The sequence below is a fragment of the Vombatus ursinus genome, unplaced genomic scaffold (genome assembly GCF_900497805.2).
Source record: "Vombatus ursinus unplaced genomic scaffold, bare-nosed wombat genome assembly UNPS02004063.1, whole genome shotgun sequence".
NCBI lineage: Eukaryota > Metazoa > Chordata > Mammalia > Diprotodontia > Vombatidae > Vombatus > Vombatus ursinus.
Window position 1 is genome coordinate 291,984 of NW_020943841.1, and position 24,037 is coordinate 316,020.

General features: G+C 42.7%; 2 protein-coding genes across 4 annotated transcripts in view; both read left to right on the plus strand.

Moving 5' to 3' along the window:
* ENOX2 (ecto-NOX disulfide-thiol exchanger 2) overlaps positions 1-24,037 on the plus strand; it is a 307,163-nt gene that overhangs the window by 67,941 nt on the left and 215,185 nt on the right. The window lies entirely within an intron of this gene.
* On the plus strand, positions 13,823-15,296 carry LOC114053263 (E3 ubiquitin-protein ligase Hakai-like; the record flags this gene model as incomplete). The annotated part of the gene is made up of 1 exon (XM_027876185.1): positions 13,823-15,296. A coding segment is annotated over one exon (1,431 nt), but the record flags the coding sequence as incomplete, so codon positions are not given.

Here is a 24,037-nt window from a genome sequence, read left to right on the forward strand (position 1 = left end):
GTGTGTGTGAGAGAGGGGTGTGTGTGAGAGAGCGGTGTGTGTGAGCTGAGCATGTATAGAGGGGTGTGCTGAGAGAGCAGGCAGAGTTCCACTGAACACTATGATGGGACACCAATTCCACTCCAGTCCTAGGGGGCAGCTTCTTGCTCAGTTGCAAAGCTTAGAAATCTCTGTTTCTCATGATCATCTAGCTCCCCCTGCCTAATTAGCTGTCAGGCAGACTTTCTAAGTGGGAGGTGTCACTGAAAGTACTGTCCAGAAGCACATAGCCCAAGTGAATTACTGTGGCTACTGTGGATTCGGAATAGCCAAAGGCCTTGATGCCCACACTTTCCCTGCTCCCCACCGTTGGCAGAAATTGTCCTGGAGTTTCTGCGGGTTGGTTCAGCTTGTAACAGCCTGGATAGTAAGTAGTGCAAGTATCTCTTATCCCCATTTTGCGGAGGAGGGATACAAGGTTTAGAGAAATGAAATGATTCCTGCCAAGTCACACGGCAACCAATCGTCAGAGCTAAGACTCAAATCTAGGGCTTCTGGCGCCAAGGCCAGATCCTTTGCTGCAAGAAGTCTGCTACCATGGGGGGAGGATAGTGACTTCATCTGCTAGGGCAGGAGCATTGAAAAACATCTAACAGTTTATTTTCCCCACTCCAGTTTTCCAAGGACATGCACTCAACAGCTCTAATAAAGATTTCTTTGTCAATCTCTTGCTGGTGGAACATACAAGTCCATTTAGAGAAAATCCTACTTCGTTTCAGACACATACTCAGGAAAGAAGAATAAAGTATGGATGAATGGGCTTCACGGAAGGCAGGGAACTCTAGGTTCCCAGTAGCAATTCTTGTGGCAGTAACGGACGGTGGCTATGAGTATGTGAGAGGGGGTGGGAGCCAGGTAGGGGGCAGAGGAATTTCTCTATTTCCTCATTTTTTTCTGTCCTTCTTCGCCCTTGCTCCCTCTGCCCCCCACTTCCACATCAAGTGGGAGGTTTGGCAGCGCTAACATCTATGTCTCCATCCCATAGTTGAAGTTGAAAAATTACGAACTCTGGACAATGAAATGGTGATTTTGATTCTATCCTGATGGTACAAAGGGATTTGCTGATGTGCTAAATGAGACAAAGATAAATAACAAACAGATGTTCTCACAAAATGTTCATTAAATCCCTGCCTTGTAGAAGGTGTGGAATTAAATGTCTTCCCATTTTAAATGTGTTCTGGAGTAAGTAGCTTTTATATCTTAATGCTCAATTTAGGGAAGACTAGCTTTCTCTATAAAAATCACTGTAACCAATGACTTACAGACCATTCACTTGTTCAAAGGGGTTTGTCATGAGTGGTTTAAAACTTTTTCTTATTGCTTTTGACAGTTCTAATTATGCCTAAAATGCTTCCTCATCCCAGTGTGGAGGTGCCCTGGAGCCTCGAAGGCTGTGCTGGCAGAGCAGAAGCTCTGGCAGATGCCATCAGGTGGGAAAAGCTGTGAGTCCAGGTGCAGGGTAAAATTGTGCCTCCGTAGCCCCGGGGCCCATCGAGCCAAGTGGGGAGAGTCTGGCCCAGCACCAGAAGGTTGGCCAGCAAGTGTGGGAAGAGGGGGAGTGTGATCGGTACTGGTGGAAGGAGGCTCCATTGCACAGAAATCACAGAGCCTTTTGGTAAATCACTCCTTCATTCCATAAGCATTTATCAAAAAGATGATTGTTCTATGGAGGGTGCTGTGCTCGGTGCTCCTCGATGTAGTCAAGTTCTTAAATAGACAGATAAACAGAGAGACAGACACACATCACTTACTATGTGCCTACTATGTGCCTGATGGTATGCCGAGGAAGTTTTGCTCAAGCCCCTGGGATCATAGGCATCCACAAGCATCCAAAACCAAGTTATCCTAAAGATGGGTGGGATGGACCCTAGAACACAAGATGTCAAGTGGTCATTGATCTGCAAGACCATCTCATCTAACCTCCTCATTTTGTAAAGCGGGAAACTGAGGACTTGGGAAGGATGGCCACTTGTTCAAGGTTGAATAATTCCTTAATGGTAAAGCTGGGATTTGAACCCAGGTCTTCAGCTTCAAGTTCATAAGGCAATGAGCCATAGTGGATAAAGCCCTGGATCTGGAGTCAAGAGACTTGGATTCAGATTTTTACCTTGAATACTCTATGGTATAGGCAAATCATATAGCCACTTTTCTTTTTTGGAAAATGTGAATAATAGTACGTGAACTCCCTACTTTCCAGGGTTGTTGTTCCCTGAGGAGAAAGAGCAGAGAGGTATCTGAGGAGTTACTTGTCACATATGTTATAGACGGGATTCTTGGTCAGCCACGAATTAGACTAGTCCAGTGGTATAAACTCAAATAGAAAGGGATCACTTCAAGCAGTATATTGACTTAGAAAACCACCAATTAAAGTGATCTCTGTTGGATTTTTATTTATGTTGTTAAACATTTCCTAACGACATTTTAATCTGATTGGGCCCATGTGTGGCCTGGAGCTTGATGGTCTCTGAAATTCAAGTCCCTCTGGCCTTGATGGCCTCTGAAATTCAAGTCCCTCTGGCCTTGATGGCCTCTGAAATTCTTTCCAATTCTGAGCTTCTGTGGTTCTAGAGGAGAAAATCTCAAGATGGAGGGTGTAGTCATTGGTATTAGATTTTCCAGAGAAGTCAAGGAGAAGGAGGATTTCATTGACCTAGGGCTCTGAGTAAAATATCTCACATTTAACGTTTTTAGGATCATAGATGGCTGAGGTTGGAAAGGACCTTGAAGATCATCTGCTCTAACCTCATTTTGCAGGTGAGGAAAGTGAGGCCCAGAAAGTGAAGGGGCCTTGCACAAGTTCTTATAAGCCAGTTTCTGGCTGCGGGAAGTTTTGAGCTCTGTTTTCTGGACCACCAAGTTTTCCTTCTGTGGGGGTGGTGCTTTTTTTTTTTCTTTTTTTTAATGGTAATTTTTATTTATTTTTTTGTTTTCAACATTTACTTCCGCAAGATTTTGAGTTCCAAATTTTCACCCCATCTTACCCCTCCCCCACCCCAAGATGGCATGCATTCTGAATACCCCTTCCCCTAGTCTGCCTTCCCTTCTATCTCTCCCTTCCTTCTCTTGTCCCCTTCCCCTTCAATTTTCCTGTAGGGCAGGATGGATTTCTGTACCCCATTTCCTGTATTTCTTATTTTCCAGTTGCATGTGAAAACATTTTTTTTTAAACATGTGTTTTTAAAACTTTGGGTTCCAAATTTTCTCCCTTCCTCCCTCCCCACCTCATTGATAAGGCAAGCAACTAAATATAGATTATATATGTGCAGTTATGCAAAACACTTCCATACTAGACATGCTGTGAAAAACTAACTCTATTTCCCTTAATCCTATCCGGCCCCCCATTTATTCTATTCTTTCTTTTGACCCTGACCCTCCTCAGAAGTATTTGCTTCTGATTAGGTGGTGCTTGTTTTTAACAAAAGAAATAACTAAGCCGCAGAAGCAGTGTCTTAGTCTTTTCAGATACGGGTTCTCTTCCTTTGCTAATCAAGCTCTGTTATTGGAATCTGTCCTGTTGAAATGCACAATTGGGGACGTGGGTGGATTGTTTGGCTCTGTTGACTCACACAAGCAGAACAGACCAAGGGAGGTATGTGACGTGTGTCTGTATGGCTGATAGCCTTACCTTCCAGTCTCGCTTGGGCGTGTTCTCCAGCTGGGCAGGATACATGCTTTTGCTAGTGGTGTCTGGTGTGAGCATCATTCTGCAGTGAATTAATTTAACAGGGTTGGCATTTCAACAGTCACAGTCGCATTCCTTAAGAAATCTAATTTCGTTTCCAATGGCTTTTCAGTAGTGATTTGTAAAGTTCTGATACCCACATGCCAGAGGATGGGCAGGAGTGTCGGTCATGTTGAAATGGTTGTACCTAAAGTGGAGGTTAAGGTGCTCTATTTCATTCCTGGCATGAGTTGTTATCTTGGATAATAGATTAAATGGGTAATTCTCTTGGCAGAAAAGTTGCTGAATATTTTAATGTCCCCATACTCTGCCAATGTTGTAGGTAGGTAATAGTCCCTTTTGAGATAGACGTTATGGACATCATGTCATTCACCTTCACACATTTGACTGAAGCAAGTGGTGGTGGAATAGAAATGAGAGTGTTATCACTACATTCGAGAGTAGGAGTTTAGTCATTTAGGGCGGAAGCACAGAATGCACCAGCCATGCCTTCCTGTCCATGTAACCCTGACATGGGATGCCCCTCACCAAGAGACCTTTCTGTCAGGTGAGCTACAGAGTGTGACATGTAGTGCTGTTTAGTGGAAGACCTACTTCTCTTCCATCAGCATTCAAGAAATTGGGGCAATTTCCAAGGAAAGCCTAATTCAGTAGCTAGATTTGCAGGAATGTGCTATGCTCGTAAAACTTATAGAAGGAGAAGATGAAAAGAAAGATGGGAGAGAAACAGAGACAGAAACAGAGAAAGACAGAGACAGAGAGTAGAGAGTGAAAAAGGGGAGGGAGGGAGGGAGAGAGAGAGAGAAAGGAGTAGAGAGAGAAAGAGAGAGAGAGAGAAAGGGGGAGAGAGAGGAAGAGAGAGGGGGGGGGAGAGAGAGAGAGAGAGAGAGAGAGAGAGAGAGAGAGAGAGAGAGAGAGAGAGAGAGAGAGAAATAGAAAAGCTGGAAAGCAAAGCCAGCTCCATTTTGATTTCTGGGTGGTTATTCAATTGTTGTCACTTGATTTATAATACAATACAAATGGCGATATTTAAATGCAATCCTGTATATCAGCATGAGAGCATGTTTTGAAGACAAATAAAAAAAAACTGATGAGATCAGTGAGAAATTGAAATTTAAGAATAGGGACTATAGAATCTTCCATAGTTCAGGTGAGAATTATTCCCTTCCTCCTGCTCTTTTTCTTTCCTTCTCTTATATTTTAGTTCAATAACTGAACTTATAAAAACATAATTTTTTATGATAAAAATGGTACTTTAACAGGAAGCTGAGCAACGTTGCCTTGTATCATCAGACCCTTGAATTCTCTCTTAACTACATAAATTTCACAAGGCCTGGGTCACTCTAGCCAAATTCAGAAATTATAAATGTTTCTTTAAATTCTTCTTTATATCCCATTTATACCAAACAAAAGATGTAACCCTGTCCTTGTCTACAGGGAGAAGGGAGGAATGAAAGTCTAAGAAAACAAGGCCTTTTCACGGTCACAGCAGATGCCTCTTTGAAACCAACTAGGAGAAAGTGTGCTCCCCAACATCAACATGCCCCAGGCTCACTGCATCCCACTGCTTCAGCAGTGGCAAAAAGCACTGGATTTGGTGCCAGAAAACCTGGGTTTGATTCTTTCATGGTCTACCTGGTTGGCCTTGGCTAAGTCCCTTCTCTCTAAGCCTCAGATTCCTCCTTTGTCAAATGAGAGGATTGGACAAGAAAGAATTCTCTGAGCTTTCTTCCTGCTCTAAATTCTGTGACCCTCTCCAACCTCAAGTTAGACTGCTGGGGTTCTGCTTCCCCTTCCTTACAAGCTCTTTCTCTCCATCATTGTTGCTAATAATTAGGGAGATGACCAAAAAAGAAGAAGAAAGGGGCTCAGGGAACCTATAAATAAGCACAGCTCTGATCCTGAGGAATTGACAGTTGACTGTATTCTGTCATTTGTCTGCCCTTCCTCTTCCAGGATGGCAATTTTAGGCTATTAGTAGAGGTGATGAGGATCTGAATTAGAGGGCTTCAATGGAGGTAGAAATAAGGGAACCCAAGGTCATTTGGCCTTTTGGGAAGGAAGAAAATGTCATCTCAAGGTTGTTGTTTTTAAGGCCTTAAATACTGAAATGGCTCCCAGATAAAAGGATAAAACCTGATTTCTGCCCCCTCCCCTTTCCTCACTAATGGCATCTTATTTTATTGGTAATAACATAAGAATTGTCCAACTGGGTAAATACCTAGTATCCATGCTGCTCATTATTGTGACTCTGAACGGGGATCCATGTGAGGGAACGTGGTAGTTCTTTCTGAAATTACTCTCAGAAGGATAACTATGTCCTTGGAGGCGGGGGTGGGGGGGTGGGAGGAAAGAATTTAGTTTTCTTGTAATAACCCCTAGTGAATCAGTTACCCATAGATTTATCTAAATTTGTAGGGATCCTGTAATTGTTCCTATCTGTATCACCTTTGGAAGTCATGAGTTCCACATATTTACTCCCTGTTGTGTAAACTAGTCTTTATTTTTGATGGGGTGAAAATTACCTCTTTCAAAGTTTCTAATACAGGGAATTTGGTGAACAGCTCTTTGTCGCCCACTATCACTCAAATCACAGTCTTATAGATTTCAATCTCAGCCTTCATCCTTCCAGATTTAATAAGTTCTATTTTCTTTAGCTTCATACATGGAGAAAAGCTGATCTTCATGTCCGCCTTCGTCTTAGTTGCTTTGCTATGGACTTTCTCCATCTCCATGGCATTATTATATCTTTTTTGACTATGATGATGACACTTCCCACAAGCCTCTCCAGCTAGCTCTGGATAGAATTTGTTTTATTTATGATCACCTGGACCTTTGCTACTAGGAGAGAAGGAAATCTAAGAAAAATTCATGGAAACTTCCTTAAGGGAATGTTTGAGAAAACTTGCATGGGAATCCTGGTCATTCAGCCTCACAAAAGGGCTTCCAGAATGTTGGGTGAGCCTCTTGTATTTAGTCAATAATACTCAATAAACATTTAGCAAGCACTTATGTGCCAGGTACTAGTACTAAGCACTGGAGATACACATACAAAAAGAGAAAGACACTGCCTGCCCTCAAGTAGCTTACAATCTAATGGGGTAAGACAAAATACAATTAGAAGTTAGATAAAAGTCTAGGAGTTTGAGGGATTTTTTAGTCCTTATTTCTCAACCTCCTTCTTATCTTCCTCTCTCTTCTAAGCCCAAGAGAGCTTTAGCTCTGAGGCTGGCCTTCCCAGGATGGCCTTTCTGGGCCTCAGGCTTGACATGGCGTATTCTGTGGTGGAAGGTTTGCAACCTAGACTAGAGCCCCACACTCCATTTGTTTCTTTTTTTTGCTATTGGGAACAGGTAACAGTTTGGCCATCTGCCTCATGGTGCATTAAGACTTATGTGGTTCCTGAAGTAACTGGATTACATCCAACTGTAGCTTGTCTAAATGAGATTCAAGACCTCCAATTGAATCCAGCTTCAAGAAGGGAGCAGTTAAAGGAGTAGAAGTCCAGAGGTCATTCTTCCTTTGCAACCTGGATACCAGGAGAATATTGGCTTTAAAAGTATGGGTTTTTTCAGCCTCAGGGAACATGGGATCATTGAAAGTGTGGCACAGTTTCCCAAATGCCATTCAATCCAATCTCAATCAATTCATTAATTAACAAACATTCATTAAGTGCCCACTATGTGCCAACCATTGCATATCTCCTCCTAGTGAATTCTGGACTGAACTCTTTGTTAATCTTCAGGGTTTGTCAAAGTTTCTCGTGTGTGTGTGTGTGTGTGTGTGTGTGTGTGTGTGTATTGTATACATGCATACATACATGCATACACTCATATACTGTCAACATGAATTTTAAAAGAAAACAGTCAATATAACAAAATGGAGGTCTTTAATCAGGGCAAGTGAGTTGCAGCTGGGGTACACACAGCCAGTGCTGGGTACCAACCCCCTCCAGGGGTCTGGGAACAAGGTTAAACTTGTATAGGATACTAAAACTGATAGTGATTAGGTTGTAGGTGGGAGGGATTGGACATCTCACCATTTCACTAGGTAAGTTGTTTTGCATAACAAGCAAAAGTCCATAAAGGAAGCTTGGGAATCTTGGAAGGGGAGGTTGGGGAGATCTATAAAATAATCAGAGGCTGGAAGTGACTGTGTCTGGCCATTCATTGGCAGCTTCAATCAGTTCTTAGGGAATTGTATTTGTCAATAGATACACACACACACACACACACACACACGTCAGATACATACACAGTCAATGGTCTGTCCTTCTAACTGCATCAGTGTGTATGTATGTATGTGTGTGTGTGTGTGTGTGTATGAGGAATTCAGAGAAACATGGGAAGACTTATATGAACTGATACAGAATAAAGTAAACAGAGCCAGGATAACAGCATACATGACAAAATATATACACACATATGTCAACAGTGTTTGTGGAAAGGGCTAAGAGCTCCAATTGCTTTTATGGCTAAGATGACATCATTACCTAGGACAAGCAGTAGGCATATCTAATGTTCTCAAATGTGAATTGTCTTTCCCTAGAAGGACATTTCAATCCCATTTTTTGTTTAGCATAATCCTAACATCTTATACTAGTATATTATACAAATTCTTATTCAGGACAAGTCTGTAGAAATAGGTCCTTTTTTTAAAAATAGATCCTCTGGGAGGGCTTAAAACAGTTTTCTTGATTCCATCTCTGATCTCTGACCCCTGAGTTGCTTGGAGAAATGTCAAACTAAACATGTTAAGCAAAGGAGAATATCTTGCCCATTGCTAGCCTTGCTTTAGCAAATAGTAAATGGTATCTTGGATAAAAGACTTCCATGATACAGATCTCTTGTGGGTCTCCTCTTCCCTCTCTGACTGCTCCTTCTCTGTCTTTTACCACCTCCTCATCTTTCATGCTCTTGATGTGGGTGGTCCATCAAGGTTCCTTCTTAGGCTCTATTCTCTTCTCTATTTAGATTCTTAAACTTGGTGTTCCCATACTGCCATTATGACTTGGATATTTCCATGTCCACTCCCAACCTTTCCCTAGAGCATTTTTCAGCTGACTGCAAGATATTTCTACTCCCACAGCTTTAGGCTCAACATATCTGAAGGTGAACTGATAATCTTGTCCCTAAAACATGCCTCTCTCCTTAATATCTCAATTTCTGTTGCTGGTACCTCCATCTTCCCAGTTACCCAGGCTCACAGTATCCAACCGATACGGACAAGTCCTGTCCGTCTGTCTCTGAAATATGTCATATTTATGGTCCTCCTCTCTCCTTTCACAGTCACTACACTTATTCAGGTCAATATCTCTCTTTTTAAGAAAATTAACATTTTGTTGATGTCTTTTTGTTTTTATATCATGGGCCTACAGTCAGCCTTCACTTGTAACAGAGAAAGATAGTTAAAACTAACCAACTCAATGACTATATCTGACAGTACATGCAGTATTCTACACGCATAATTGCTACCTTTCTGTGAAAAAGTGGGAGGTATATTTCCCCATCTCAAAATTGGTCATTACACTCACATAGCATTTGGCTTCATTTTAGTGTCCTTTTTTACTTATGTTTTACTTATGTTGTTATCATCATGTATACTACTGTTATGTTGTTATCATCATGTATACTATTGTACTGGCTCAGATTACTTTATTCTGGATCAGTTCATATAAGGCTTCCCATATTTCTCTGAATTCCTCCTTTCCTTCATTTCTTATGAGATAATCCATTACATTCATGTATCACAATTTTATCAAACCTAGGGGCAGCAAGGTGGCACAGTGGATAGAGCACCAGCCCTGGATTCAGGAGGACCTGAGTTCAAATCTGGCCTCAGACACATAACACTTACTAGCTATGTGACCCTGGGCAAGTCACTTAACCCCATTGCCTAGCCCCCCAAAAAAACAAAAAAACACCCCAAAAACAATTTTATCAAACCTCTTTCCCTTCCCCTCCCCTTTCTCAACTGAGGATCTCTCCTCATACTTTATTGAGAAGATTGAGGTAATTTTTTATGAGCTCCCTCTCTTCCCCTTTTCAAAATGACATAAAGAGTTCCTTGATATCTTTCCCTATTCATTTTTTTTAACTTCAATCTTCCTCGAAATTCCATACCCATTTTATTTGTCTTACCTCACGAAACAAACTTGAGTAAGCTCCTTTGACAGGGACAGTGTCTCTTCTTTTGTGTTGATACCACAGCCCCGTCATCCAACGTGGTACATGGTTGGGCACATAGTAGACATTCACCATTCCTTCCATTTGCAATGGCTGTCTTCCTCCCAGCCCACTCACACTGCCTCATTGTTCATTCTTCCAAGCCCACTTAAGTGAAGCTTCTTCAGAAACCTTTTTCTGTTCCCCACAACTGGGACTGATATGTCTCTCCCCTGAACAAGTTAGAGTATTTTGTATTTCCCTCTTGGGTTTTCAAATCCTGCCTTGTGGTATAATTGTTTGAGTCCCCATCTTCTCTCTCCTCCTGGAGTGTGAGTCTGTCCCATAAGGCAGTGGCTATGCCATGACCCTTTCAGAGACCTCCATAGAGTCTAACTTGGTGCCCTGCACATAAATATGTATTGAGTTGGGAGGAGGCCAAGCACAGTGTGAGAAGGATGGGATATAGCAGATAGGAGGACTTGGGTTCATATCTTGCCTCTGACACTTAAGAGCCATGTGACCATTCACAAGTCACTTAACCTCTCAGCCTCAGTTTCTTCATCTGTAAAATGCTAATAATAATACTAGTAGCAGCTATTTCACAGGTTTGTCATGAGACTCAGATAAGATGTTGTATATGAAGTGCTTCACTAACTTTAAACGTCTATATAAATGTTAGCTCTCATTAATAGCAGTCTTCATGGTAGTTGTTGTTAGAATCAGAAGAATGGGTTCAAGTTCAGGCTGTCCCAGTTAGTACCTGTGTGGTCTTGGGCAGATGGTTGGTCAAATGAGGACATTGGACTATATGTCCTCTGAGGTTCCATCTTGCCCTGACATTGTTTTAGGATCCCTGGCAGCTTAGTTTGTTGGACAAGAAATTGGACTTTGTCAATAGGGATATTACTGTTGCCAATTGCAGATAAGGAATTCAAAAGAGAGAGAGGAAGATTTGGGAAGCAAACAGGTGGTTAAGAAGATAGTTGCCGAGGATGGCATCTGGTTTCCTTGACCATAGCTTAACACACAGGAATGATAAGCCTACAGGCAGGGATGGAATGGACCTAACAAAATCTGGCAAAAATGTTTGCCTATAATCTTACAAATCTAAAGGGCATTTAAATTGAAAGGGAAAGGGAAGAAAGAAGTCTGCTTCTTTCCATCAAGCTATATAACATAAAAAGTAACTATAATTTGAAAGAAAAATATCCTTAGAAACACCCAGAGATTCATAAGAGAGAAAACAAGGAAGGGCAATAGAAGCTCTGGCTTCAGATAGCTATATACAAATGCACAAAGTATGGCTCAAAGTGAACTAATGGTTTAAAAAACTAATTATACTTTATTTTAAAATTTATTTTTTAAAAATTTGCATTCCAAATTGTCTCCCTCCAATTCTAATCCTCCCCCACCCCTTGAGAAGGCAAGCAATATATCAGTTATACATGTGAAGTCATACAAAACATATTTCTATATTAGCCACGTTGCAAAAAAAAGGCAAGAAAAATAAAGTAAGTGAACTACGTGTGCTTCAGTCTGTGCTCAGAGATCAGCATGAAGTAGAGATTTTAACACTAGGTAGAAAGTTTGACCTCATAGGTATCACTGAGACATAGTAGAATGGGACGTACAAGTATACCAAGAATAGATTAGATCATAGAATAGGTGGGGGTTAGGTAGTGGGACAGAGGAGCCTTGTATATGAAGGTAGTGTTCCTTTGTGAAGGAAACCTAGGAACCAGTTGGGAGAAGCAAGGTAGAGAGCCCAGAGATCAATTAGAGGCAGAGGCAGAAAGAATAGTGCCATCAGTGTGATACTACTGGCAGCTTGGACAGAAAGAAACCATCTATGAAGAGTTTGGGAAACATGTATCAAGCCTGGCACATGTCTGCATGATTTTCTAATGATCAAAGACTGTGATTATCTGGGCATCTCTGCTAGGACTGTATTAGTATCAAAGTAGCTAATAATTTCTTGCTTAATGATAATTTTATTTGTCAAAAGATTAAAGAACCAATAAATGCTATTTTGGACCTGACTCTTACCAAGTGAGAACTGCTGGCTGAAGAAGAAATGATGGTAACATTGGAGAGAAGTAGCCAGGACTGGTGATGGAGGAGAGGAATGCTAAGTCCATTCTGCCATACACACTATATTTCAGGCGAATGGATTTTATAGGGTTCAGAGAAAGTATAGGTAGGATTCCATGGGAAGGGAAGGAAAGGAAAGGAAATAAGCATTGATATAATTCCTACTAGGTACCAGGCTACTATGCTAAGTGCTTTTTACAATTTATCTCCTTTGATCCTCACAACAACCCTGTGAGGTTGGTGCTAGGTTCCCATTTTACAGTTGAGGAAACTGAGGCAAATAGAAGTCAAGTGACTTGCTCAGGTTCACACAGCAAGTAAGTGTCTGAGGATGGGTTTGAAATCAGATGTTCCTGGCTCCAGGCCTATTCCAGGCTTTATCTGCTGTACCACCGAACTGTCTCGTGTATGAAAATTGTAGGGGGAGGTCAGTCCAGGAAGGATAGCAAACTTTTAAGAATGAAATTTTGAGGTTACAAAGAGAAAAAATTCTGATGAAGTTTGAAAAAGGGAGTTGTGTAAAGAGACCAGTGTAGATGCACATGAATCTTCTTGCCCACCTTATATTTTTAAAAAGACATGTACCAAAGATACAGCTAATGGAGAATGAATATGAAAGCATACCACACAAAAATAGGATTAGGAGTTGAGATTGGCTGGGATGCTAAGAGGAGAATAAAAGAAGAGAAGGGACCACTGAATGGTAATTGATGACATTAAAGAGATGAAGTTTCCTTTGCCAAGGAGAATGATCTTGGGAAAGAGGCATCATGGTGCAGTGAAAAGAGGTGGATTCAGAGTCACAGGTCCTGGCTTCCCATCCTATTCCTGCTGTTTTCTGCCTGGGGGACTTCAGGCAAGTGACTTTACCTCTTTGGGCCTTACTTTCTTCATCCCTTTCAGCTGAGGGGGTTGGACTTGACCTCAAAGGCCCCTTCTAGCTTTAAATCTTTGATATCTTATCTTTGGATTGCAAAGGTCAGAACAATATAAATGGCTAGTGGGGAGCTGGACTCTAAGATTAGTAGGGAGATGGTGAGAGAGTACCCAGCTGTCCTTGCTTGATGAGGCCCAGATGAACTGTCTGGCTATCACTGGTATTAACCTATGAAAAAGCATAGAAAATAGGCAAGGTACTGCAAAATTAGAGAGGCCAAATGTTCTGATTTTCCAAAATGGAAAATTGTAGAATCTGACAAATGTAGGATAGTGATCCTGACATTGATTCCTGGTAAAATTCTAAAATGTATTATTAAAGAGATGGTTAGCAGACAAGTATAAACTAAGATAGGGATCCCTGCAATGTCATTAAGAACCGGCCAGGAGAGTGCCTCAGGGCAGAGTTACTGCATAGATCACAGGGTCCTAGATCCTGTGCTGGAAGGGCAACCCTATCATTTTGCTGATAAGGAGACTGACTTCAGCAATGCATTTGTCTGTTGCTCTCCTACTCTTTTCACTGATGAGATGGAAAAATGTGGACTAGGTGGATTTATAACTGATTGGCCTGGGTCTGCTCTCTCCCGCCGGAGGGAGAGGGCTGTTCTGTCTCCGTGGTCTTCCTGTACCTAGGGGGCGCTCTGTTGGCCCTCTACTATGCAACCGTCCTCTGTGCTCTCTCAGTTTCCTTCTCTATCGCTCCACCAATCCCAAACCACTCTGAACTTTCTCCCTGCAGAGGCCCCTGCAAGAGCCTCCCTTGATTCATTTCCCGCCGACTGGGTTCAGTTGGGGTCACAGCGCAGGCGCTGTGCTACTGGTGGCTTGGGCGTTGCAGTTTTCTGCTCCCACAGTGCACCTCGAGCTGAAGCGCGGACCAAGCTGAATGATTTTCAAGGTTTGATCGTACGGTGGCCTTGATTTTCGAGGACGAGTTCCTATGAAACCAGTATCCAGAAAGACAAACGAAGGCAAACCTGCCCCTGGAACTACAAGGACTATGAACAGGATGGCAGGCAGGTGTGATCATAATGAAGAAGAAAGGTATGACCATAGAAAGGGTGAACTGTTTAAAAATCAACTAAAAGGCCCTGGAAGTATTTTTTGGGACTTTAAGATAAACATTTTAGGTGTAAAGGATGATACTCCAATCCATTTATGTGATAAATGTGAATTACCTATTAAAATTTATGGGCGCCTGATACCATGCAAGCATGTTTTTTGCTATGGCTGTGTTATTTTGCATGTAAACAGAGCAAATAAGATATGCCCAGGCTGCAATGACGCAGTACAGATAATTGAACAACATATGCTGGGTTCGCTTTTCATGTGCAGCATGGTTCCAGGGTGCAAGAGAACATACTTGTCTCAAAGAGACTTACAGGCTCACATCAACCACCGCCATTTGAGACCCATAAAGTCTGTTACTCCTACTCTGATCAAAAATGTTCATCCTCCTATTGGTCCACCACCAGCTGAGATTCCTGATCGTTTTACAACACCTTTAGATGAGCATCAAGTGAGCCATATTCAACCAAAGCAGCACATCAGGATGCCACCACCCCCTTTACAGCATGTACCTGGGGAGCATTGTAATCGACCATGTGAGGACACTGGAGCTCTTTCTGCGGAGGTATTGATGCCTCCACCCCCACCCTCATTTCCTTGGGTGGGGCAGGAATCCTTTGGATTTTCAACAAGAAAGTTTAGCAATCTAATAACTGTTCCTATTCAGAATGATTCAAGTTCAGGTGCCAGAGAACCACCACCTCCTGTCCCAGCACTTGCTCACCAGAATACTGAATTTCAAGGTCAACTAGTGATTTCTCACCCTCCTCCTACTGTACCTCCGTGTCTACATTATGGACCACCACCACCACCTCTGCCTCCTCCACCTCCTGCACTACCAGTGAGCCACCCAATGCAGCATCCTTCCCAGGCAGCAGGTACTTTTCCTATTGTTTATAGCCAAGCTTTTTCTCCACCGGTGACCTCTGTTCTCCCACCAGTTCCTCCACCCTTTGGACATATCAGTGCCCAGAAGCTGCCGTATGTGCATCATCTTATACCAGGACTACCTCCCCGCCCTGGACAGGGTGGTCTGCCTGTAAAGGTCCCTGCACCTCACCACAGTTATCCTAACTCTTGTCGGTGGTTTCCTGAACATAAAGAAACTCTTAGGCGTCCATTCACACAGCCAGGTGGATTGAGGCCTGGTATGTGGCCTGCACCAAGAGCGCTACCCCAACATCTACTTCCAACTGCACGAATGCAGGGTCCACCTCAAGGAAGACATTGTGCTGATCAGATAAGATATAAGCCATATTACTATTGATTGGACTGTGAAGATACACTGGGGGTTGAGAGCTGGTACTGAACTGAAGATATAATGGGGTTCGAGGGTGCGGCTGAACTGTAGATAAAATGGGGGTTGGGGCAGGAATGAACTGAAGGTAAAAGGGGGGTTAGGGTGGGACTGAAGGTAAAATGGGGGTTGGGATAGGGCTAAATTGTAGATAAAATGAAGGTTGGGGCAGGAGTGAACTGAAGGTAAAATGGAGGTTGGGATGGGACTGAAGGCAAAATGAGGGTTGGGACAGGGCTGAATTGTAGATAAAATGAGGGTTGGTGGTAGGACTGAAATGAAGGTGTGATGAGGATTGGGGTGAAAGGGGCCTTTACCCTTCTGATGAATTTTGAGGGAGGAGAAGCACCTCATACAGAAGTGGCTGTGAAACACTCTTAGGGTCTTTTATCTTAAGCCTTGACCTTAGGACTGTTCCTAGTATCAAACGTGTCACTTCCAGAAGTACTACTTTTATTAAATTCTATGTTTAGTTTTTCTTGTGATATATTATGTTAACCTGTGTAAAATAACTACATTTTATTGTGTTCGGTAAAAAAAAGAAAGAAAGGAAAAAAAAAGGAAAAAAAAAAGAAAAAAAAGGAAAAAAAAAAAGAAAAAAAAGGAAAAAAAAAAAGAACCACCTGGCCTGATCCAAAGAGTAGTCAATAGTGGTTCAGTGTTCATTTGAAAAGAACTCTCTAGTGGAACAACCCAGGAATCTGTCTTGGGGCTTTTTTGGTTATTTTTAACATTCTGTACAATGACTTGGCTAAAAGGTAAAGACAGTGCTCGTCATGTTCGCAGATAATGTGTTTTCCCTCATAAAGCAGAGAGGGAGAATTAACAGATTGGGTGATGAGAGTCAGAATCTAGAAACATCTTGACTGGCTAGAATGTTGGGATGAATCTAATAAAATGTATTATTATAGTGATACATCTAACATTTTCACTTAGATTTGGAAATTAACTTGACAGATAGGAGATGTAGGAGGCATGACAGTATACGTCTGAAGATGATCTGGGTGTTTCAGTGGACTAAAAGCGCCACCAGTATGAATCACCAGTATGACAGGGCAGGTTCCACCTGCCCCAGTCTCCCATGATTTGAGACTGCATTAAGAGAGGCATAGTGTATAGGACTAAGAAGGTGATGGGCATCTATCTGCTGCCCTGTCCACTGGGGAGGGCCTCACATGGCCCACTTACTCTAGGCCCTCACCCTTCCCCATAATGTTACAACCCAAAATACTTTTCCTTGGCTACCACTTGCCTATATGTGTCATCTTTCCCTAGTAGTATGTTAAGGAATGGGCAGGGATTATTTTCAATTGGCATAAAATAAGAATGTAATAAATGCTTTTAATTGATTGTTCAACAAAATCATTTCTGTGTATCCCTCTGTTGAATGTCACCCAAATGCTTTCCAACATCTTTCCCCTTCTTCCCCTGGTTCCTATATTTCCTTACATGGATACACCTTATCAATAAATAGTGCCACCCTGCTCAACCATCCTTTTTGCTGTCTTGTTTCTTTTGAATGAGGTAAACTCATCTAGAGCCTTACTCTATTCATGAATTTTGTCTCCCACTAAGCCTCAGTGACATTAAACTGCCCGGCATCTGTGTAAAGACATTTATGGCTCTGGGTCTCAGGAAAGGCTCTTTCCTTGGATTTTTGTCTTCTGTGAATTTCAGGCTATCTTGAACACTGTGGGAATGGAATTGGGTAAGAGTTGGGACCCTGGCTAATATTTCAATGACTTTTAGCTTACTGGTTCAATTCTATCACATTTTCAGGGTATTTTTTTTCAGGGTTAGGGATAAAAACTAAACATTTATTCCTTCAAAAGCATTTATTAAGTGCCTACTATATACACTGTTCTGGCTTAGCAGTGAATCAGATTCAAGGATAGACAAACAAAACAGTAGTCACTGTGCCATATGGACTAAAAATCCTTTTGAGTATTTTATTAATTAAAAAAAAATCTTTGCTGAGCCCACCACTTGATGCATCAATCCGAAGCTGCTTGACAATTCAGATTTTTTTTTAAACTGGAAAACTTTGTATTGTAGGTGGAGGTGGGATAGCTGGACAGATGATCCCAATTTTGTTGGCAGCACCCTCCATAGGCTTTCCCTCCATCAGCCTGGATCAGTGTGTTGACCTTGGCACGTAAATGTCATACAGCTTCTTTACCACCTCTTTGATCTGATGCTTGTTGACCTTGAAATCCATAGTGAAGATGAGGGTGCTGTTGTCCTCAGTCTTCTTCATAGCAGACTCAGTGGTCAAGGGAAATTTAATGATGCCATAGTGATCAAGTTTGTTTCTCTTAGGGGTACTTTTCTGAGCATATTTGGGCAGTCTTCAAAGTCTTAGTGCCTTGGGTTGCTGGAAGGTAGGGGATATTCAGATCTTTTTGTGGCAATGGACACCCTTCAATACCACCTTCTTAGCCTTCAAGGCCTTGCACTTGGCTTCTGTCTTGGAGGGGGGGCAACCATTTCCTTCTTTGCCTTCGATTCCATCTTGGGGTGGGGGAAGCCAGACTGCCTTTTAATGAGCACTTTGAGCAATTGCAATGGAGGTTTGGCCAGCTGTGTCCCAATCCCAGCTCTGACCCTTTGTCTGGCTGGTATTCCATCAGGTGGATGCTCTCTGTTGTCCTCATCCCCTACCATTTGCTGGTGGGAATTTTTGTGTTTTTCTTCCTGGGGAGGGCTTTGAGGATTGCAGGGTTTTGGGTCACTTTTTCTAGACAGCTTGTCCAGAATGGACAGCATTCTGTGGATGCCCCAATGTTCCGTGGATGCCCCAGCTTTCCATGGATGCCACAGCTCCAGGAAGGCTTGCAGCAGTGGTGGGGCTACTGCACACACTGTGAGCAGGAGACAGCAGACCTGAAAGGATTGATTTTGTTTGTTTTTATGATTTATTCTGGCTCTGGGGCACTTTCTGAGTCCTTTAATTTAGGACCTTGGTCTTTGGGAAAGGTATTATGGGAAGACTTTAGGCTTGACAGTTCTAAGCTGCTAGCTCCCTCTTCCATTTCCCCTAGTCCTTGATGGACAGAGGTGGAGCCTCTTTTTTTTTTTTTTAAATAGCTGCCGAGTTGAAAGTCTTTGATTCCTAAACAAGGTAGTTTGATCATTTTAAATTGCCCTTTCTGTGCTGTTCCCTTGGCTTTGGGGGCTGGAGCTGTCATTTGGAATGCATGGGAATCTCTCAGTGCACTAATTCAGTGTAGTAGAAAAAGCACTGACCTGGCAAGATCTGGGTTCCAGTCCTGTTTCTCCTACCTGGTAGCTATGTGACCCTGGGCAATATACTTTAAGTCAATGCAATGGGCATTTATTAAAGCACCTTCTATGTGCATATCCCTTCTTCCATCTGGGCCTCAGCTTCCTCATCTAGAAAATATGAGAGCTGAACAAGATACCATCTCCAGTCCCTTCCAGCTCTGACATTCTATAGTCTATGTATAGTTTAGTGATAGGTATTTGATTCAAGTTTGAAGTCTCTGTGGAAGATACTATTTCTATTGGCATAGACCTGATCATACAGGTCTTCTCCTCAGCAATGTTCAGTAGCTCCCTTTTGCTTATGGAGTAGCTCATACCCCTTTGCCTGGCATTTAAGACATTCCACAATGCCCTGGTGCCACCTATCTGTCCTAGTCTTATCTCACTTTTGTCTCTTCTGCCTTCCCCTTTGGCATCAGCCATGTTGAATGGCTTTTATTTTTGCCAACACGGGGCACTGGTTCAGTTTCATGACTTTGTTCGCTCTATCCATTTACTGTGCCTGGCATATCTTCATTCCTGTTGTTTGGTTGGCAGATCTTACCCATCTTTGATATTCTACCTTCTCCAGGACTCCTTCTGTGACACTCACCAGCCCCACATCAGTGATGACCTTCTCCCTCCAACTTCTCATAGCACCCGAATGTCACTTCTCTATTGCCCTTATTCTGGAATGTTATATGCCATAGTAATCTGTGCTTATAATGGTATCTTACCTGCTTCCTAGATGGTAAGCTCCATGAGGGGAGGAACCAAATTTTATCTAACTTTTGTTTCTCTAGCAGTGCCTTGCACTATAACATACACACAGTAGACACTTCAGTGTTTATGCAATTAAATTTGATGCTGTTAACTCTTGGAGGATTGGGACTTCAGTTTTTTTAGTCAGTTCTTTTATTATACCAAATTGTCATTATGGGTAAGCTGTCATTTTTATGGCCAAGAGGAAGAGGTCCAGAGGGAGAACAGGTGCCATTTTTTCCATTTCTAGCTAAGCAAATTATTTTTTCACCTCCGCAAGCTTTTGAATTCCCAACTTTCTCCCCCTCTCTCTTCCCCCCTCCCCAAGATGGCATGCAATCTGATATAGGCTCTCCATATATATTCCTATTAAACATGTTTTCACATTAGTGATGTTGTAAAGAAGAATTAGAACCAATAGGAGGAACCACAAGAAAGAGGAAACAAAACAGAACAGAAGGGAAAAAAAGAGCAAATAGTATGCTTCGATCTGCATCCCGACTCCACAGTTCCCTCTCTGGATGTGGATAGCACTTTCTACCATGAGTCCCTTGGAGATGTCTTAGATCCCTAAACAAATTATTTTTAGGGCAGGGAGTGGTAAGGGCTTGAAAGTAGAGGCTTGTGGCCTAGGAGACTGTTAGAGGCATCCGCCTTTGGTTTTCTCAGCTCAAAAGCTGACTTTGAATCATAGCTTTAGAGCGCCAGCCCTGAAGTCAGGAGGACCTGAGTTCAAATTTGGCCTCCAACACATAACACTCCCTAGCTGTGTGACTCTAGGCAAGTCACTTAACCTCAATTGCCTCAAAAAAAAAAGAATCATAGCTCTAGAGCTGGAAGGGGCCTCAGAGGTCATCCGGTCCATCTTCCCTCATTTTACAGAGCTGGAAACTGAGGCCCAGGGAGGGGAAGTGACCTGTCCAAGGTCACAGAGTAAGTATCAGAAGTAAGATCTGAGCCTAGGTTCTCTGACTCCAAATCCCTTATTTCCCAACCTTGAATTTCAGTGACAACCTAAATTTGATCAGAGTGACTTTTATCTTCTCAACCATTTTTGTCTTGGCCATTATAATATAAGATTATAGTTTGCACTTACATCGTCAATCAAGAAACATTTATTGATTCATACTTTCCCTCTTTGTAGCTAAAAGCCCTACAGTCCCTGATCTAGCTATGTTCTGTTCTTTATTTAGGATTTAGGCCTGTTTATGTGGAATAGGAACTTCAGGAAGCTATGTGTCTATATGCAGAGACCAGAAGAATAGACAACTTTGTCTGGGGTTTTTTTTTCCTCTGGGCTTTCTGTCTTTTGACCTTGCCTAGGGGTCATCCAATAGCCATCACTGTGCTAATGCAGTAAATTGACAATTCAGCTCTGAATGTAAAGCACATCTGTCACAAATGGAATTACTTCCTTTGCAGTAGCATCATGCATTATTATAGGTGGAATTAAAAAAATACTGTATTATAGGTATAAGCTTCAGTTCCGCACACAACTAAGAATTGTGTGCTGTATATTAATATACATAGACGTCCAAGGACAAACTCAGGGTTCCTTTAGAAGAACAGGGCTATTTATGGTTATTTATTTATTCATGGATTCAAAGACTCTCAGGCTAGTTTCTTTTAGGGGAGTATGTATGTGTGTGTATGTGTGTGTGTGTATGTATGTGTTGGGGGAGAAGCCTGATTCTACCTCAAACTGTAGAATACACTGTTCACCTCCCTTGTAGCTTTCCCCCAGAGATGCAGGCCCACAATGAGAGAATGTTATGATATGACCTTAGAAAACAGACCAGAGAGGTAGTGAGGTGCAGTGGTAAGAGCACTAGATTGAGGGTCTGAGGACCTGGCTGTGACTCCCAGCTTGTGATACTAGCTGTATGACACTTCCCCTTCCTGCTCCTCAGTTTCCCCAGCTGTTGTAAAATGAGGCTATTGGACTTGATGGGACCTAAGGCTCCTCCCACCTCGAAATCTCTGGCCTGAAAGTACTGGGAAAGGGGGGGGCTCTTGGAGGTTAGAATGGCAAGGAGATGTCAGTACTGAAAGCTTTTCTGTGTTCACTGGGGAGGATAACAGCACATTTGATTTGATTTGTTTTTTCCCCCAAAGGTTCTGCCCTAATAACCTGTGATAATTAACCTTTCATTTTCTTCCTTCTTACCCTTTCCCTCGATTTTTTTGTCAGAATTTATATAGGGTAGAATGGATGGAGGGGAGGGGAGGTCTTCTTCTCTCTCAGTGCTCAGTGGAATGGCTCCTGGAGAAATACCCGCCTATTGTGCATCAGAATCTTCCTCTGACCTATAACATGGGGGTGCACGGCTCCTCAGGGTCACTGAGACAGCTATGGGCTTGTTTTGGGCACATAGATCATTCAATGCTGGAGTTTCATATTGGAAACTTTGTCAGCAGAGGAGAAAGGGGACTGTCGTTGCTGAGAGAAAGCTTTGCCTTCCTTATCAATCAGAGATGTTGGGAGCTGGGAATTGTTCCCTTAGACCATCTGCTTCGTCCCCCAGGACCCAGGCCAGGGTTAGGCCTCTGCATTCTGCTTTTCCCAGGGCTGTTTATTCGGCAGCGTTACCTTTGAGCTTTTGCAGTGGTGGAAGCAGCAGCATTTGGAAAGCTAGCTCTTCTTGCCTCTTCTGGCCCAGGGACTGCCAACGCACTGCCAGGAAGGTATTTATGAAACTCCCCTTGTCAAGTTTCCATCTTCTTTCCACCTGAGACCTTGAGGCCCCTGTAATGTTCCCTTTCTCTTCTTGATTGTTTAGTCACCCTCAGATATGTGGAGGAGCTAGGGTTTAGCCTTATTAAGCTGTGCCAGTATGATCTTGGAGTGAACGTAAAGGCTGCAGTTGGGCTCAGGAAGAGCCGTATCTGATGCCTACTCCAGATAACTTACCTGCAGGGAGGCCCTGGACAAGTCTTGTGACCTCTCTTGGCCGCAGTTCCCTCATTGATAAAATGGGGAGAATCAGATCACCCACCACCCAGTATGTTGTGAGGATCAAAAGCGACAATATTGTGTAAAGTGCTTTGTGATCCTTAAAGCCCTATACAGGTTGTCCCAAAAGTTGTAGTGCATGCAGTTTAAAGCTTTAATCGCTTGAAACTACACTGAGTCTTTTGGAACATGCTTTATAGATGTTAGCTATTTTTATTAGTTATTACTCTCTCTGGGCCTCAGGGCCTCATAAAAACTTGCAGTTGCAAAGTTTACAAATCACTTTTCCTCACTACAACCATGAGTTCTCACACCTCTGTACCTTTGCACTGTTGTTTCCCATGACTATCCTTCCTATCTGCTACTCTTCTATCCCTGCCCCCCCCCCCCGTGGAGTTCTTGTACTCATCTTTTAAATCTCAACTCAAATGTTTCTCCCTTCTGTGATCTCCTCCCCTCACTTTCTCAGACTATCCCTTCCTATAAGAGAGGTGGTGCAAGTGATTATCCTTGCTTTACAGATGAGGAAACTGAGGCTCAGAGAAGAAAAGTGATCTGTAAGGATAAGAGCCAGGATTGAGACTTGATGCCCCATCCTGTACTCTTTCTGAGACAGTCTACCGCCTCTCGATGCCAGGGTCACAACTGGTGATGGTAGAATAGTGGTTCCCAAAGTGTAGTCTGCATACCCCTCAGGAGTCCCTGAGACCTTTTTAGTGGGTCCACGAGTTCATATCTCTCTCTTTATCTCCCATATAAACAGAAGCTCTTGAGGGGTACTGAACAAATTTTGGGGGTGTATAGGGGTCCAAAAAGTTTAAGAAGTGCTATTCAGAGTTCTCTTCTCACTCTGATACTCCAGGACTTTGCTGTTTTTAGTTTTCTTTTGTTGTATCTCCTCTGGAATTGTTTATTAACTCAGGGCCCCCAAGGAATTGGATTGACTGAATGGAAATGCTTAGTCAGTCATTCAGTCAGCTAGTAAATGTTAGTTGACTGATTGGCTGATTGCCTTCCTCTTCGGATGCTGAGTTTGGCGCTCTTTGTAGCGAGGCTTCTCGACCTGCAACCAGTCTTCCCCCATTTACCCAAGTAGGATCACCATGGCATGAATTCATGGAATAGGCCCATTAAGGAACCCCTGAGATCATCTAGCCTAACTCCTTCAGTTTAAAGATGGGGAAACTGAGGCCCAGAAAAGGGAAGTGACAGATTTAATTGCTCACAGCGAGTTAGTGACAGAGCAGCTCTTCTGACTCCTAGCCCAGTGTTGTTTGCACAATCCAATGCTGGAGGTTTCCATCATTAGGAGTAGGGGTTCAGGCATGTGGTCCTCTGTCTGCCAATGGGAGAGAACCTATTCTTTGAATTTTATAGACCAAACTATGTAGGTCTATGTGGGTGGAAGGATTAGAGTGACCTTGCAATCTGTTCTACATAGTCAGCAACAACAATGAACCTACTATGTGTAAGGCACTGGGAATGTAATGATGAAAAAGATAGAGTCCTTGCTCTCAGGGAGCTTACAGCAGAATAGATGGGATATGGAATATTGACAGATACACATGATGCAAGGTAGAATGTGATCATTGCAAAGGGGAGTGCCAGACCAAGAGAGGGGAAGGAGGGGAGACCAAAAGTAGCAAGGGCTGATGGGGAAGAGAGTCCAGAGAGACTTGGTTTTGGCAAGACTGGACCTGGCTCTCACCCGCTCATAGCTATGTGACCATTGCCAAATCGCTGCACCTCTCTCTGCCTCAGTTTCCTCATCTGGA